Here is a 17898-nt window from a genome sequence, read left to right on the forward strand (position 1 = left end):
CATTAGATTCATCATACGTAGATACATATTTTCGCAAGAAAACACGAATGCACCCTCTTCCTAATTATAAAGCTGACGATGGATAGAAGACTTTTGACTGACAGTGTTTCTTATAAAGATTATCTCACCCTCCTAACTTTAGACATAGAGATGAAGAAGAAGTTGGGGAGCGAGACTTAGGAAATTGTCTAAAAAATTCTAAACTTGTTATATTTTTATCAATTTAGTCCTAAACCTTTTAATTGTGTCCATTGAGTCATAAACATTTTCACATTTTGTCAATTGAGTACATTAGGCCAATTTTGGTTGGAAATCGCTGATGTGGATGCCTACCGTTCTACATAGCATGGCCAGCGCTAACGTGTAATCATATTTTAATATTTTTCCAATTTTTTTATTTATTTTGTTTATTTATCCATTTTTTTCTTTACTTCTCTTTTCCTTCTTTTCTTTTTTTTCTTTTTTCCCTTTTATTTTTTTCTTTTATTTTTCTTCTTTCTTTATACTTTTTTCCCTCCGCCAGCTTCAGATGAGGGTTGCCCTTGCCAGCCTCAAGCGAGGCACGCCCGGGCCTAGGTAGAAAAAATATTAAAATATTATTAAAGTTGTCCACGTCAGGACGCTCGGTGTCCACGTCAGAGATTTTTGGCCAAATTGGCCAGATGGACTCAATTGGGAAAACGTGAAATGGTTTAAGACTCAATTGACAAAATTGAAAAGTTTAAGACTCAATTGACAAAAATGCAAAAAATTTAGGACTTTTGGACAATTTTCCTAGCTAAAATCACTTCTAGACGAGTAACTTTAGGGCTAGTGATTCCCATACCTGCCCTCATATCTACCGGTCCATCCGATGTGGTCTCAATCTCGAAACCATGCAACAAACTCGCGAGCGCAATTTGCAACACTTGAAGAGCCCATGTTAATATGACCACTCCGGTATTTGTGCCTCATGTTATTAGTGCTTACGAAAATACATACACAGTTGTTCTTTAAATATATAACTGTTGCAACTTAATTGACAATCGTTACATCTAAATGTAAGTTAGCGAAAGTTATATTAAGGTTGATGTTTATTTCTGTGAAAATCGTTCGTTCTTCCCAGCAATTGTTTTTAAGATTGACAAATTGACTTAGTGGTCCATATGAATACTTAATATGTATCTAGACATGACCTTTGAGGGAAATAATAAATATTATCATCTCTATGACTTATAGAAATGATTTGACATCATTGAATTGGATGATATATAAGGGCGACTTGGGAATCTGTTTGACCCAATGTCCTAAAGAAGAATATTCAAATATTATGCTGAAGAAATTCCTGAAAGTGTAGAAGTATTTAATTCAAAAACTTCGACGAGAGCACGGAAGTTAATGGATAATTGAGATGATTGTGACTTTTGATCAATCTTCTTTGTCCATGTCGTGAATTTAGACTTCAGCTTTTGAAGGTGCCTTTTATTAAAATAAATTATTCTTGAAATATGATTGTTTAGTAGGTGTGTTGAGGCTAGTGCAACCACCTAGACGAGGGTGAATAGGCGATTTAACCAGATTTTGATATTTTAATGTGAAAATAAGTAAAGCATACAATGTCTAAGAAGTATGTAGATGCATTATAATCGTGTGCAAATATTTATTGAGAAAGATTAACATCAATTTAGGGAAAGAAAAATATGCACATAAGATTTATAGTGGTTCAGCTTATAGTAAGGTTACGTTCACTCTCCACGCAGACAACCTACTAGCTGGATTTTACTAATGAATCAATCAAAGGTTACAAATGAGGATATCAACTTTTAATCTTGATAGGTCTTACTATCTCAGAGTCACTTTCTCTCACAATATCAGAGTTACTCCTCTTTAAATCTCTTCAATGATTACAAAGTTGAAGCTCCCAAAGATAAGTGTATGAGGTTGAAGCTCTCTATACTTTGGAATTTAAAATTCATGACCTCTGTACTTTTTTCAGCACCAGGATCTTCTTTTATACTCCTTCACTTCTAATTTAGTCGTTGGACAGCCTTCAGATGATCATTCTCCAATGATTTTGCCGGATACGAATGCTTAATGAAGATTCGGTAGACGTTGAATGATGAAATCAGAATCTCTCAGATGATTCAGTCGCCTATACAACCAAATCAAACTTTTCATAAGTGGAGCTCTTCATTTTAGTAGGAGAATGATGCTTGGATTGAGTGTCAAACAATCTCCAATGTTTTGCATTAAATTAGTTTGTTGCAAAACAATCTTGAAAGATTGAAGATCAAAAAATCCGAACCAGATCACTAACCATTGCAATGAATATATCCATTAATCAATGAGTCTGGTAGAGCCTAAAAAATGAATGTTGTAGACTGAGTCTAAGTACTTCTTAAGTCTGAATATATAGAGTCTGAAGATTATAAATTCCTTGACAATATTCACGTCCAGTCTTTGAGGAAGTCTTCATATTACTCTAAAGATATCCTTGAAATTCATTGATGATGTCTCAAAACTTCAGATGAGATATTCAGATTAATCAGAATCTAAACATTGTTTCTCTAAGAATATCACCTGTAATAATTTGAGTCAAATTCGATAGAAACTTATTGAATGTTTTGTTAATCTTCAAAACATATTGGAGGTTTTCTTCAACAATCTTCGAAAATGTCCATGTGAAGAAATTGTAGAGCATGGTTAATACTAACATGATTTATCATTGTGATGTGTCCAAGATTTCTATGCCACAGGTTAGATTCATCCTTAATAGAAACAAGACATTGAATGTCATCAAATTTTACATCTAAGAGATAGATGTTCCCATGTCTTTGTCCAGTGAATGATTGCTTGTTGTCTCGGCTTGATCCACGGCATTTGTCTTCTTGAAAACATATTTTGTAGCCAACATCGTATAATTGACTTATGCTTATCAGATTGTAGTTAAGTCCCTCGACTAGGGATACGTCATTGATGGTGAGAGTTTCAATTTTAACAGTCCCTTTGCCTATGATCTTTCCTTTGTTATTTCCACCAAAATACAGACTTCCACCGTTGATTTTAGTAAGTTGAACAAATTTTCTTAAATCTCTAGTCACGTGCCTTGAGCAACCACTATCCAAATACCATTTGTTCTTCCTTTTTCTTGGTTCCTGCAAGAAGTGAATAACCTCAAGTTTTCTTTGGTACCCAAATTTGTTTGGGTCCTTGGGAGTTAGTAGAATAAGCTGTTCTTATCCAGTTTCTCCGAATTGGTCTCTAGACTTTAGGACATTCAGTCTCAAAATACTTTGAATCACCACAACTTGAACATTTGAGGGCATTTCAGCCAACATGTTTTGCAAAGTTCTTTTGAAAATGATTTTTATAAGCATGCTTGGAAGGTCTTTGTTTAAGTATATCCTTGACTTTTGGAAAATCAATCAGAATATCACTTTCCTCCATAAAACCAAGTCTAGACTTGTTATAGTATGGAACTTGTAAGGAAAGTATATGTTCTAAAGTTTTTGATCCATTGGAAATTTTGTAGTAATATTTGAAATCCCTTTTCTAAAACAACATTTTCTTTTGCAAGTGAATCTCGATTTTCTTTGATTTTATGAAATTCCTTTTGTAAAAGCTCAAATTTGTCTTTTTGAGAAATATCCTGTTGCCCAGCTTAAAATTTTACTTCTTCAATTTGGAGATCCTCTGAAGAGCAGATTTGTAATCTGAACACTACTCATCAATATAATTTGCTACTTCAATAGGAATTTCAGGATAACTTACCTCGATTTCTCTTTCTGATTCTGAACATGAGTCTAAATTTGAGTCCGAGTCTGGATGGACCATTAAGCAAATATTTGCATAATCTTCATTACTTTCTTCACACTCAGTGTCACTCTAAGTTTTAACCTTCAAGGCTTTCCTAACTTTTTCGAACTTCTCTTTCTTTTTCTTCAGTTTGGTTTGATGTGTCCACGTTTCTTGCAATGAAAACATATTACATCCTTACCTATTTCTCTTTTGTCAAATGTCTTCTTCTGCTCAGCATGTTTGTAGGGTTTTTTTCCTTTGAACTTTCTCCCTTTCGTATTCATTTTTATGAATTTCTTTATTAGGAGTGCCAGCTCTTCATCATCTTCTGAATTTGTATTGCCATAATCTATGTTAGACTTCAAAGCAATTGATTTCTTACCTTTCAACTCATTTTAGCAATGGATTCTCCTAGCTTCATCTTGATTGATTCATATAGTCCAAGCAGTATGTTTATCTGGGTTTCTTTCACTCGATTCGTGCCTTCATAGTTGATATAAAGCCTATCCCATATTTGTTTTTGTGTTTCATAAGAAGAAATTTTATTATACTCAATAGGTGATAAAGCACAATAGAGAGAATAGATTGCTTTCGCATCTATGGCTTCTCTTTTGACTATCTCTGTTCGAGATAGTGTGACAGGTGTAGTCGTATCGCCATCTCCTTCTCATTTTACTGAAGATGCATAGGTAGTTGTTGTTGGATTGATTCCTCTTAGGACAATGTCCCATTCCTATGGATCTTTGGATATGATAAAAGCCTTCATTTTATTCTTCCAGACATTGTATTCTTTGCCATCAAAATATGGAGGTCTAGTGTTGTCGCGACCTCACCTTTGTAGTGCACCACCTAGGGGTTCGGCTAATGGATTATTAAGTCTAAACCTAATTCGAGCCCTCCTAAGCTCTATCAATTCGTTACTTAGGGTTTAAGTTCTTAACATGCAAAAATATTTTCATGCTGGAATCGCCACTAATCTATTTTGCAGTGGGTCAATTAGAAACCCAAATAGAACATAGGGAGATATGCTTTATTCCTACGAACCAGAAATTTTGAATTCGAGGACTTGGTTACGCTAGAGCTAGTCTAACGCCCTTTCGGTATCTTTTCTTTAAAAAAAAATGTTTGTGCAGGCAGTCTGGATCCATTTTGTTACCTAGTTGCTAACATGTGAGGTGACCATGTGGGTGCACAATCCATCAATTTAACACCCAATAAAGAAAGTAGAAAATAAATTACTAGCTTAGGAGAACAACGTACCTTTTAGCAATGTAAGCATATGCATTGTTAGCTATAAAATCACAAAGACAATCCTAATATGATTTCTAATTAACAAGTAATTCACTCAACGCATTTTTTTGGGGTTTTCTCTTTATTAAGATGAAAACTAACCTAAATGCAATGACGTGCAAAACATGACATGCAATTAATTAAACCTAGCATGCGAACTATATGTCATGCGACGATATGACCTAATTCTAATGACGGGCAAATAATGTAATTTTTGTATTTTTCATTTGAATTCGGAATAAAGAAAATGCCTAAATTAACATGAGATCTACCCTAAAAAAGCAATTTTATTTATTCTAAGACAACTTCTTTTTTGGTATTTTTCATTAAAATTCGGAATTAAAAATTGCCTAAGTTAACATGCAATCTGTTCTAGAGAAGATAATTTAATCTATCCTAAAGTGATTCATTTTTTGGTGGATTTTTATGGAAATTCGAAATCCTAAAATACCCTAAGTAATCTATTAGGACTTGAATAACCCCTAATTTAAACTACGAAATAAACTATCTTAAATACCAATTTAAATTAAACAATTATCTTATCTTCTAGATATATTCAGGATTCTCTAAACATGCAAAATTTCTAATTCAAATTCTAACTAATATTTTTGAATTTCCTTCTATTTCAAAGATAAAGCAATCAAGCAAAAAAATAGCAATCACATTCGAACATTCCACGCAATCCGCAAGATTTATTTATCATGTTCAAATTGAGAAAACAATTCGAGCTAACGATCATATCTATATGATCATAGATATCGATTGAATTTGCAGTGGATAGGGATTGCGAATGGAGATAAGCGGCGGCGGTGGGCCGACCTTGCGTAGGATGGCGACAGCGGCGACGAGCGGCCTTCGGGCGTCACGGAATAGCAACGGTGGTGGCTTAATGTTGGGACAGGCTGGAGTTAGCAGCGACAGTAGCTTGGTGTCGAGTGGAGCGGCAACAGCGGCACAGGGCAACAGCGGGAGGTGCTGCTCAGGCTGGCAATCAGCAAAGGCGGCAACAGGTGGTCCGGCTTTAGGGCCTGACAGCGGCAGGGAGTCAGGCTGCAACAGCTTGGCGTCAGGTCAACGGGCAACGGCAGCGATGCTAGGCATGAGGCAGGGCCGTGGTGGCGATAGTGACTGTGGCGAGAGCTCGGGTGGCTGGCAGTGGCTAGTAGGGACTGTAGCTCAACGGGACGGTGGGAGTTCGGGTGGCTGGTGGTGGCTGGTAGGGACGGCAGCTACCCGGATCAACAGATCAGCAATAGCAGCGACGGGTTTGGGCCAGCAACAACGGTGGTTAGCGGGATCAGCAAAGGGCTACGGGCTCGAGCAATGGCTGCGCGGACGTGGGTCCGCGACTTCGGCAGCCGCGACAACAGCTGATGCAGCGCCGGGGACGACACCTGCGGTGGCGGCATGAGGAATAGGCAGCTTGGGTGTGGGCGGCGCAATGAGGGACGCGCATAGGCTCTCTTTCTCCCTCTCCCTCTTACTCTAGCTCTCCCTCACGTGTGTTTTAGCTCGTGTGTTTCTGAAAATTCTCAACGCTCCAAATTATGGGACCCCTGATCAAGAGATATAACAATGTATTTATAGTGTAACTTAGGTTTATCTTGCTATTGCAGGCTTAATTTAAGCCTCTTTTCCAATGTGATGTGCTTTAATAACCAAAAGCTAACTTGTGATTAACCTTTAATGGGCTGAATCATGATCAAATTAAGTGCAATTGGGCCCATCATGCCTTGTAATTTTTTGCCTCCCCTTTCCCTGTTACGCCCCGACTCCGTACAAGCTCGCGACACCCCGCGTCGTTACACACACTTAAAGTTGTAACGAGAGACGTCGTCCTAGGCAAACGTCACCGACCCCACGATATGAAGCACATGCGGAAATGAATATACGAACACCCGAATGATAAAGATGACGATGAGATAGGGCAACAAGAGAGACAATGAACCAACGATATTAACTTTTATACATTTGCCAACGTACCGAGCATACAAACGGTATAACATACATGCTTAGCAAAATGAGCATCGAAACACCACCGTCACGACAAAAAGGACAGGTGGTTGGGTTAGCTTAGCTTCGCTACGGGTCGACCTATCTTCCAAAAAGTGACTGGTCTGACCTATCCTACACAACCCCTAAAAATACCCCGGTGGCGCCGAAGGATCACCCTCCTCCCATTCTTCCTCTAAGTCCTCTGGCTGATACCCCGGAGGAATACGCGGATTACGGTACGGAGGAATCGCCTGCTCGGGTTGCACAGCCTGCGGCTCTACTGGAGGTACCACGGGCGGCTCCTCATCGGGCTCCTCGTCCATGAGCATCGGCTCTTCTTCGGACTCCTCGGGGTTGAGCTCCATAAACTCGGGGTCAATGACCTCGCCATCGGGAGGGGTGTTCGCCGAAGGGTCCCACTCTCCAATGCCATTAAAGGGGATGTCGAAGCTTCTCAGGGGGCCAGTCTCCTTTAAGCCATCTCGATAAGTCCATGTCTCGTACGGATAAGGCTTCAGGTCGAAGTCGCCCTCGTCAACCCAAACCATGCTCGAATGCCTAATATACGCTCGGTCGCCTCCCAAAGGATAATCAACCTCCTGATTATCCATATGCCTAGGGATCCCAAAAAGAGGAGGCGGGCCTCTAAGGTTCATGGCTAGGGGTCTAAAATGTTGGTTATACAACTATGAGACGAATCTCAATAAGTACACAACCCCAAACCTCACATAGGCTCTCACGTACCGCCAGACAAGAACATGCATGACACAAACGACCAAGCATACTAATAGTCACATGCGACCCTACCAGGTATCCATCATACACACCCCTGCACGTCAGGTAATAATACAACCAACTCACTTCAGTCCACACTCATCAAGCACTACATCAAGCGATACAAACCACACTCGCACACTAACTCACGCCACGCGTCAACTTTCACAAATCTCGTACATCAAACCGAGTTCAACTCATTCCAAACTTTCCATCACTACCGCGCCCGCGTAAAACGCATCAGGCCAACGGTCTTCTGACCTCGTCAGGCATCGTCACCCCGTCGGGCCGGGCATCGTCACCTCGTCAGGGACGGCATCGTCTCACGTAACACGCCTCAGGACGGAACCTACCCCGTGTCCGCCTCAGGGTACCACTTTTCCAATCATTCAAACCATTCGTACCATCGAATCACACGTTCCACACGGCCACACCGTCACATGCCACACATGCATTTCACGAACTCACACTACCATCACACGATCACATCACACGGCCACATTCACGGGCACATCACCACACCTTCACGGCCACACTTGACCCGCAACCTCACGGCCACATACACACTTGGCACACGGTCACTTCGCACTCGGTCACACACACATGGTCACACACACACGGTCACACACTCACGGTCACACCGCACTCGACCACACACCCGGTTATACACATTCAGCCCATTATACAATCAAAAACCAGCCAACAACCATAAGCCATGCCATCATCCATACGAGCTCATTCAAGCCATAACGTTACCGACACAACATGCAATTCAGCCCAAAATCATTCAGCTTCAGCTCAGTCCTATCCAAGCCTCTTAAACACCACATTTCCATTCACCAATTCAGCCCGCAACAATTATTATCCAGCCACTTCCTATTTCTCAAAACAACCACCTAAAATTCCCAAACCGAGCCCTAAACAAGTCCAACAATACCCAAGGTCCTAAGGGAGGTTTGGGGAAGTCACTTACCTTACAAAGGGGTGAAAAATAGGCTGGAAAGGTAGCCGGAACAGTCGGACCAGCAGCAGCAACCGAGCAGCGTCGCCGGCGGCCGGACGGCTGAGCGGCTGCAACGCCTTGGACGGGTGGCTGGCGAGCGGCGAATGGGCTGCTAGGGGCGGCGAACAGGACGTATGGGGCTGGGGAGGACGGTCGTGGGTGGCTCGGGTGGTGGCTGGACCGAACAGAGGAGGACGAGATAGAGAGAGACGGGCGGACGGTGGAGGCGCGGCCGAGGAAGAAGAAGTAGCGGCGGCGGACAGCTGGACCGGCGGCGACCGGAAGGCGGGCGACCTAGTGGCCGGCCAAGCTTGGCACGCGCGCAAGGGAGAGGGGAGAGAGAGCTTCGTCCGGTGGGGTAACGAGAGAGAGAGAGAATTATGAGAGGGAGTGAGAGAGAAAACTAATTAAAAAAGGGTGCATCAATTATTGGTGCTTAACCCCACCACAAAATTACTAACCTACCCCTCTAATCACCACACTAATTCAAGGGTCAAGATTCAATCTCATCCAAATCCAATGGCTCACATTTAATCTTATCTAATAATTCAAGGGTAAAAAGGTAAATGAGCATGAGAGGAGAGGGGCATTCTTATCCTTCAATTTTCGGCCATACAGGATAATTATCAGTCCTCCAAATTAATCCAGTCTTCAAAATTTCGTTCGCGGTCCTAGGGGCAAAACGGTCATTTTTCCGGTCCCGAACCAAAATCTATTTTTTTACAAAAACGGGTGGCCCAAGGTTGGCCACACCAAAAACGTCGTCGGCCGCTAACAATTGTCACTTTCGAAATTCTCGATTCCCGGGCCCGGATTCCAAGAAATGATTAAAATCGAACAATCGCGACTTTAGTTTATCTCTTACTAATGGGTGGCTCATTGGGATTACGCACTTTCGACCCGTGACCAACACTAAGTCTAGTCACGTTTAAGTTTGCTTGAGCCAAGGCGGCCTCGGTTGTCATGTAACTGCGAAGGTCTGTCACTAGTTCCGTTCGGACACGATCGATCGAATGGATCGGTCTCTGTTGGCCCAAAACATTCCCTTGTCAATCCTTATGGTCGAAGGCCGAACCATGGTCGAGTTCTTTGGTCGTTCGAACTCAATCCCGTGATAGCCTTACCCCTAAGGTTAGCATCCCTAGAATGATCAGTTCCAGGTGAGATCTCACTATAAGTGCATTGACAAAATATTCATTTCATAAATCCCGAGAAAAGGATCGAAAATTCAGAATGTTACACTCCCCCCTTTTTTCTACTGCCTAACCGAGTGTCGCGCGACTAATTTGAACTTATTCACCACTCCCGGTCTAATGCAAAATGTAATTGAACTATATTATTCTAAACTATATGCTATGCGATTTTCATATTTTTGTTTAGGGGTTAAAGTTTAATCCCTAATTTTCTATGCAATTGGTTCCTAATTTGTTAACCAAAATTTAGGTGTCAACAGTTACCCCTCTTTGAAGGTGAGCTCGAAGAGGTTGCATTCAAAGATTAAATGATACCTAAATTTTGATCATGCAGATGCAATAAATGTTAATTTTGGTGGGAGTATTAGTCCCTTTTTGAAGTGCAATATGCCATGATGCATGCTAATGGGAATAAAGTATACCTGGAGTTACTTACCTGACAGAAGTGGTAGTGTGATTCGAGGCATGACTCTGATTCTATATAATCTGACAATCGTTGGGCCTTGTCCCAAATTTATTGCTTGATAAACTGCCGAGGGACTTCGATGACCTGCAACTCAGTCAAGACACACGAAGAATGTTCGGGGCACCCAGTTATTGTCTGAGGTTCTCGAGAGAAGGATTCAACGAAATGGAGTTCGTTCCGACCTTAACGAAATACCTAGTTATAATCTGAGGTATTCGTTAAAGTTTAGCCGCTGCGCCTAGATATCGTCGTAGGTGTTTAACGAGGGAGCTTGTCCAATTCGTATGAAAGATGTGCCTAACAAAACACCTAGTTATCATCTGAGGTATTTGAAAAGACTTTTGACAAAATGGAAGACCGTTCCAACCTTTACGAAATACCTAGTTGTCGTCGTAGGTACTCGTAAATATTTAGCCACTGCACCTAGTTATCGTCATAGGTACGACACGAGGGAACCCTTGATAGGTTGGGAGAATGTTCCGACCTTTACGAGATACCTATTCATTATCATAGGTACTCGTGAAGATTTGACTACTGCACCTAGTTATCGTCATAGGTGCAACACAGGAGAACCCTTGATAGGTTCGGAGAATGTTCCGACCTTTACGAGATACCTATACATCATCATAGGTACTCGTGAAGATTTGGCCGCTGCACCTAGTTATTGTCGTAGGTACGACACGGGGGAACTTTTCCTAGATTTTTGATGAATATTTCGACCTTTATAAAATACCTATACATCATCATGGGTACTCGTAAAGATTTGGCCGCTGCACCTAGTTATTGTCATAGGTGCAACACAGGGGAACCCTTCCGAATTGTGTGAAAAGTGTGCCTAACAAAATATCTAGTTATCTTCTAGGATATTTGAAAGGACTTAATCAATAAATACCTGAATATCATTGCGGATACTTAATGATTGAGTGAATCAAGGGCTAGCCCGAATGCTCAAGGGTTCCTTAACAAAGCATTTGGATATCATCAAGCACCTGAAAAGGCTTGATCAATAGATGCCTAGATATCATCAGAGGCATCTAAAGATTGCAACAAAATGATCAAATATGAGGGCCTGACGATTGCTCGAGCATATTAGGGATACCTGGATAATCACGGGCATCCAAAAGGGCTAGATATATACTTACTTGATGATATCTCCAACTCTTGAGGGCGCGTCTCCTGCTGGATGCAATTATAGGCAACATGTAACGTGCATTGATGGGCAATCAAGAACACATATACTCATGCACTATAAATTCAACTGGTTTTCATGCATGACGATTTTGTCAAATTAAGATTGCAAAAATTTCACTGGGGAGAATCATGATAAGATAATCCGAACTCACAAGTAGGTGTCTTGAAATGTCAAATGAAGGACCTCCTGTTCGAAAGGGCTTTCATTCACGCTCATTAGAAAATTCTGATTTATGAGAATCGCTCCATCTCACCATCATCATATTGACAAAGGTCCGAGTGTTCTCGCAAGTAGTACGACCTTACCAATTTGAGAGGTCTTAATCAGAATCGTAATGTAGGTTTGGTCAATGGCTTAACAAATGGGACTCTTCGAGTCGTGGCTATTGAAAGAACGATACTCCACAATCATCTCCGGGTTTACAAGTCAAGAACCCTGCAAAATGAGATAGAAATGGTCTTGCTCGCACTTCTTCGAGCTAAGCTTATAAGCATTTACGTCAATTCAAGTGTCGTAATATGAAGAGACTTTGCAAGGGACGTAACGTAGGCTTGGTTCACTGGTCGAGAAACGAATGGATCATTAGACTCGAAATGTGTATAGTTGGAGCGAAAGAGTTAGTGATCATCTCGGCATTTTCACTAGTCTTCTTCTTTGCCAGGAATTTTCTTCTTGGTAGATACTGCATTGGCCTTGAGTTCACCACTTAACTTCTTTAAACTTGTATGACTATGACCACCCCATTGGGGACAATTCTAACACACCTATTTTTCTCCACTGGGCGTCGGTCTTGCTTTTACCAGGCACACTGCTTTTTCATGCTCACCCTTTTTTTTTACTCGCGTCACTTGACATACGCTGTCTACAATGCATACGTTAGCCAACCACACTTTGGCCTATTCTGACTGAATGACTCGACATTTGAACTCTCAAGGGTTTCTATCTTTTATCGACGCTCTAGATATGCTACTTGGATAGTGATGGCTCTTTTCTTGCCTCGGTGTGGAGGATGATCACCAACCGGGTTTAAAGAAAAGAATTTGCAGGCTCAATTGGGCTTAGCAAAGGATAAAGTCTGTATATAGGATAGAGAAAGAAACGCTCTTCGTCATTCTAAGGCACATGAACTTCGTATGAGTTCATTTGAAAATGCAACACTCGAAGATTGATGCAAGTGAGAACAAGATAATTTCTATTCATTTTTCACCTTATAATGTCGACTTACCTCCAGTTTGCCCCGATGTAGGGTGGTTCTTGACAGGGGTAATTTGAAAGAATTTCTCCAAGTGTTTAGGCTCAAAGTGGCGTAACAATGGACAACTTGTAGTGTTTAAGGTAGAGAAAAGAAATGCCTCTTGTCATTTCGGGTGCCGTACCTTTTACGAGATAACTCTTTAGCTTACCGACATGGAATTTTTCCACTCAACTCACTGGGGATTACTGTATAGGACTATGTATGGGGCATGTTTTGCCTTTCATCATTCCGATGTACCTCATTTAACACATTCAATTCATTCCACATGAGTTATTAAATTGTCCAAGTAGATTCCCTCTTGCGAAATCGATGATGCATACTGACAAAATAACCAAGCAGAATTTAAAGCCAATGCACATATTCCATCTTGAAGTTGATTGAAACCATTTATTCATCAGTGAAATATTTACAACTTAGAATATAAAGCCAGATACTCGAAAATTTTTGCTGCAAAATGCTAGATTCTATCAGGGATAATACATCTTTATAGCATCAGAATTAATAGGAGTGGAAAACTCACGACCGTCCATTTCTGCGAGAATCAGGGCACCTCTGGGAAGCACCTTTTTAACCACATATGGATCGTTGTAGTTTAGGGCGAATTTACCCCCGAAAATAGAAGCAATTGGTAGTACTTTCCTCATGACTAGGTCATTTACCTCAAAGTATCTTAGATGCACCTTTCAGTTGAAGGACCTAGCTATCCTCTGCCAGTAGGTTTGACCATAACAAATGGCTTTCAGTCGCTTCTCATCAATTAGGCTCAACTGCTCGTGCCTTTGTCGCATCCATTCCGCCTCGAATAACTCAACCTGGGACAAGACTTGGAGGGAAAGGATCTCTACTTTCACGAGCAAGACTGTTTTCATGCTGTACACCAAAGAAAAAGGGGTTGCCCCAACAGAGGTTCGGATCGAAGTCCGATACGCCATTAGTGCAAAGGGCAACTTTTCATGTCAGTCATGATAGTTTTCGGCCGTTTTGGCCAAGATCTTCTTGATGTCCTTGTTGGCGGTTTCAATTGCTCCGTTCATCTGTGGATGATAGGGAGACGAATTCAAGTGCCGGATCTTGAACTCGTTGAGCAACTGATCTATAAACTTGTTGTTCAAATTTGTTCCGTTGTTAATGACAATAGCCTTGGGGATGCCATAACGAGCAATTATGTCTCGCCTGATGAATCTTACAATGTTCTGTGTAGTGACATTAGCATAAGACGCATCTTCAATCCACTTGGAGAAGTAATAAATTGCAATCAAGATAAACCGATCTCCATTTGTTGCTTTGGGACTAATTGGGCCAATCACATCGATGCCCCACATTGAAAAGGACTGTGGCTTGGACAACTGGTGCAGTTCAGTCGGAGGGACGTTTATCTTATCCCCATGAACCTGACAACGATGACATTTTCGGACATGTTGGATGTAGTCACTTTCAAGGCTAAGCCAGTAGTAGCCTAACCTCATGATCTTCTTGGCTAACATGTGGCCATTCATGTGCGGATCACATACTCCCTTGTGCACTTCTTGCATGATTCTAGTAGCTTCAGCCGCATCCACACATCTTAGCAAGATCGAATCGTAAGATCTTTTATATAGCTTTTCACCACTAACGAAGAATTTTGAAGCCATTTTCATTATGTACTTCCTATCAGCAGGAGTACCTCCCTCAGGAAATTCTTGTCTTTGGATGTAGCTCATGATGTTGTAATACCATGGCTTTCCATCAGGCTCTTCGATCATGACCATACAGTAGGCCAGTTTTGTCAAAACTTCGATCGTTAGAGGTTCTACTTCCAATCCATCAGTTACTTGTAGCATAGATGATAAGGTAGCTAGTGCATCAGCGAACTGATTGTGGGACCTCGACAAGTACTCAAAGGAGATATCCTTGAATTCCTCCATGATTTCTTTCGATATTCGTGGTATGGCACAAGCTTAGCGTCTTTCGTCGTCCATTCTCCCATAGTTTAGAGGATGATTAGAGCAGAATCACTATATACCTTCAATTTGGTTACCACCATTTCGACCGCCGCTTGGAGTCCGAGGATGCAAGCTTCGTACTCGGCTATGTTGTTGGTGCATGGGAATACCAATTTTGCAGCTACTGGATAGTGTTGTCCATATGGGGATATTAGAGCTGCCCCAGTACCGGAACCAAATAGGTTTACGGCTCTATCAAAGAACATGGTCCATCTGTCTTTCTTTATTAGCAAAATACGATCTTCTGGGGAACATCCATCATCGTCTAGGATCCTAGGGCTTTCGGCCAATACATCAGCGATTGCTTGGTCTTTAACTGACTTCTGTGGCATCGTTTGGACGTCAAACTCTGAAATCAAAATCTGCCATTTGGCCAACTTTTCTACCAAAGCCGACTGATCAAGTAAATATTTGATGGGATCGTTCTCAATCATAAGAAACGTCTCGTAATGCAGTGAATACTGTCGCAGCCTGTGGAGCACCCACTCTAGTGCAGCACAAGTCTTTTCAGCTTCAAGATAGTTTAACTCCGAGATGGTGAACTTACTCAGGTAATAGATGGCACGCTCTTTTGCATCATCAGGCCCTTTCTGGGCTAGCATCGCACCTAGGGACTCGCAATGAATTGTGAGGTAAAGGATCAAGGGCTGCCCCAGCATTGGTAGGACTAGCACCGGTGGTTTCATCAAGTATCGCTTCAGCTCGTTAAACCCCTCCCGATAATCATCGTCTCATTCCACTTGAGCGTTCTTCTTTAGAAGTTTGAAGGATGGCTTAGTAGTTTCAGACGGCTAGGAGATGAAGCGGGCTATGTAGTTCAACCTACCCAGGAGGCTCTGCACTTCTTTCACAATTGATGGGGGTTATAACTCATACATAGCCTTCACTTTGGAGAGGTCGACTTCAATGCCTTTACTGCTCATTATGAACCCGAGTAGTTTGCTAGAGGTTGCTTCGAATATGCACTTTGCCTGGTTGAGATGGAGCTTGAACTCATGGAGTCTCTCAAACAGTTTCTTCAGGGTATCGACGTGACTCTCCCCGGGTCAAAACTTGGCGATCATGTCATCGACATAGATCTCAATCTCCTTATGCATCATGTCATGGAAAAGCGTCACCTTTGCCCGTTGATATATTACCCTAGCATTTTTAAGGCCGAAGGGCATGACCTTGTAGTGGAACGTCCCCCAAGGGGTAATGAACGTTGCTTTCTCTTTATCATCGTCTTACATTTCTATTTGATTATAACCCAAGAAACCATCCATGAAGGAAAACAACTCGAACTCAGCAATACTGTCTACCAGAACATCTATGTATGGCAATAGGAAGTCATATTTAAGACTGGCCTTGTTTAGGTTGTGGTAGTCGATGCAAACCCGAATTGGCCATCCTCCTTCATGACCGGCACAATGTTGGCCACCCAGCTGGGGTATTGGGTGACTTCAATAAACCCAACTTTCAAGAGCTTCATAAATTCTTCCTCTATTTTCTTTGAAAGTTCAGGCTTAGTTCTCCGCAGCCTCTGTTTATTGGGCGGCATGCCCGAGTTAGTAGGCAGACTATGCTCCAGGTATTACATTTAACTAATGTTGTTTTCGAAGCATACTTTGCACAGGCAATTCAAGCATAGTTCGCAGCACACTGTGAGCTTAACATGATTGCAGATTTTATTGTGTACCATACAACTCGAACTCAGCAATACTGTCTACCAGAACATCTATGTGTGGCAATAGGAAGTCATATTTAGGACTGGCCTTGTTTAGGTTGCGGTAGTCGATGCAAACCCGAATTGGCCATCCTCCTTCATGACCGGCACGATGTTGGCCACCCAGCTGGGGTATTGGGTGACTTCAATAAACCCAACTTTCAAGAGCTTCATAACTTCTTCCTCTATTTTCTTTGAAAGTTCAGGCTTAGTTCTCCGCAGCCTCTGTTTATTGGGCGGCATGCCCGGGTTAGTAGGCAGACTATGCTCCAGGTATTACATTTAACTAATGTTGTTTTCGAAGCATACTTTGCACAGGCAATTCAAGCATAGTTCGCAGCACACTGTGAGCTTAACATGATTGCAGATTTTATTGTGTACTATATATATACAACTCTTATCTCGGAAAAAGGAAAATAAACATGTAATTCCCTCACCAAATAATAGTCTATATTTCCTACTACATTGTTACCCAAACTTACACATTAGCATGCTTAATGACTACCATTAAACACAAAAAGTAAATCATAAAAGTTGACATGATCAAGCATGCTCCATAGTGAAACTATCGACTAATAAACTATCCATTTATTAGGGCAAAAGGACACTATAAGTGCCATAACTTGTGTACGGCGCTCACTTTGGTGCCATAACTTTTTTTCGGATCACTTTGGTGCCAAGTCGGAGGAAAAACGATCACTTAAGTGTCATAACTTTTTTTTGGATCACTTTAGTGCTAAAATTTTTGAAAAACGATCACTTAAGTGCTAAAATTTTTGAAAAACGAACATTTAAGTGCTAAAATTTTTGAAAAACGATCACTTAAGTGCCAATCTCCGGCGAGACTCCGGCGAGCCACGTCAGCTTCAGAAATTAATAAAAAAAATGCCACGTCAGATTTCCAGCGAAAAATTGTGTACGGCACCGGAGTTGGCACTTAAGTGATCGTTTTTCAAAAATTTTAGCACTTAAGTGATCGTTTTTAAAAAATTTTAGCACTAAAGTGATCCAAAAAAAAGTTATGGCACTAAAGTGAGCGCCGTACACAAGTTATGGCACTTGTAGTGTTCTTTTGCCCATTTATTAGTATTGTCTTTATCTTATTTGTAGAAAGGGATAAGTGCACTAGAAGTCCTAAAACTTGTCAGGAAAGTGCAATTGAGTCCTAAAACTTTCAAAAAATGCGATCAAGTTCTAAAACTTGTCACGAAAGTGCAATCAAGTCCTAAAACTTTCAAAAAGTGCAATCAAGTTCCGAAACTTATC

At 41.3% G+C, this 17898-nt stretch overlaps 1 protein-coding gene across 1 annotated transcript; it reads right to left on the bottom strand.

Moving 5' to 3' along the window:
- Nucleotides 1–14914: 14914 nt before the first annotated feature.
- LOC115662767 (uncharacterized) lies at nucleotides 14915–15529 on the bottom strand. Its single transcript, XM_030584871.1, has one exon. The coding sequence runs from the start codon at nucleotides 15527–15529 to the stop codon at nucleotides 14915–14917; it is 615 nt and encodes a 204-aa protein (XP_030440731.1).
- Nucleotides 15530–17898: the final 2369 nt, after the last annotated feature.

Source organism: Syzygium oleosum, unplaced genomic scaffold (genome assembly GCF_021117445.2).
Source record: "Syzygium oleosum isolate NSW1041296 unplaced genomic scaffold, Sole_v2.1 Sole_v2.05, whole genome shotgun sequence".
Classification (NCBI taxonomy): domain Eukaryota; kingdom Viridiplantae; phylum Streptophyta; class Magnoliopsida; order Myrtales; family Myrtaceae; genus Syzygium; species Syzygium oleosum.

Bases quoted from the DNA above. Each gene is read 5' to 3' on its own strand.
- LOC115662767 (XM_030584871.1), bottom strand. From the start codon at position 15,529: ATGCTAGCCCAGAAAGGGCCTGATGATGCAAAAGAGCGTGCCATCTAT.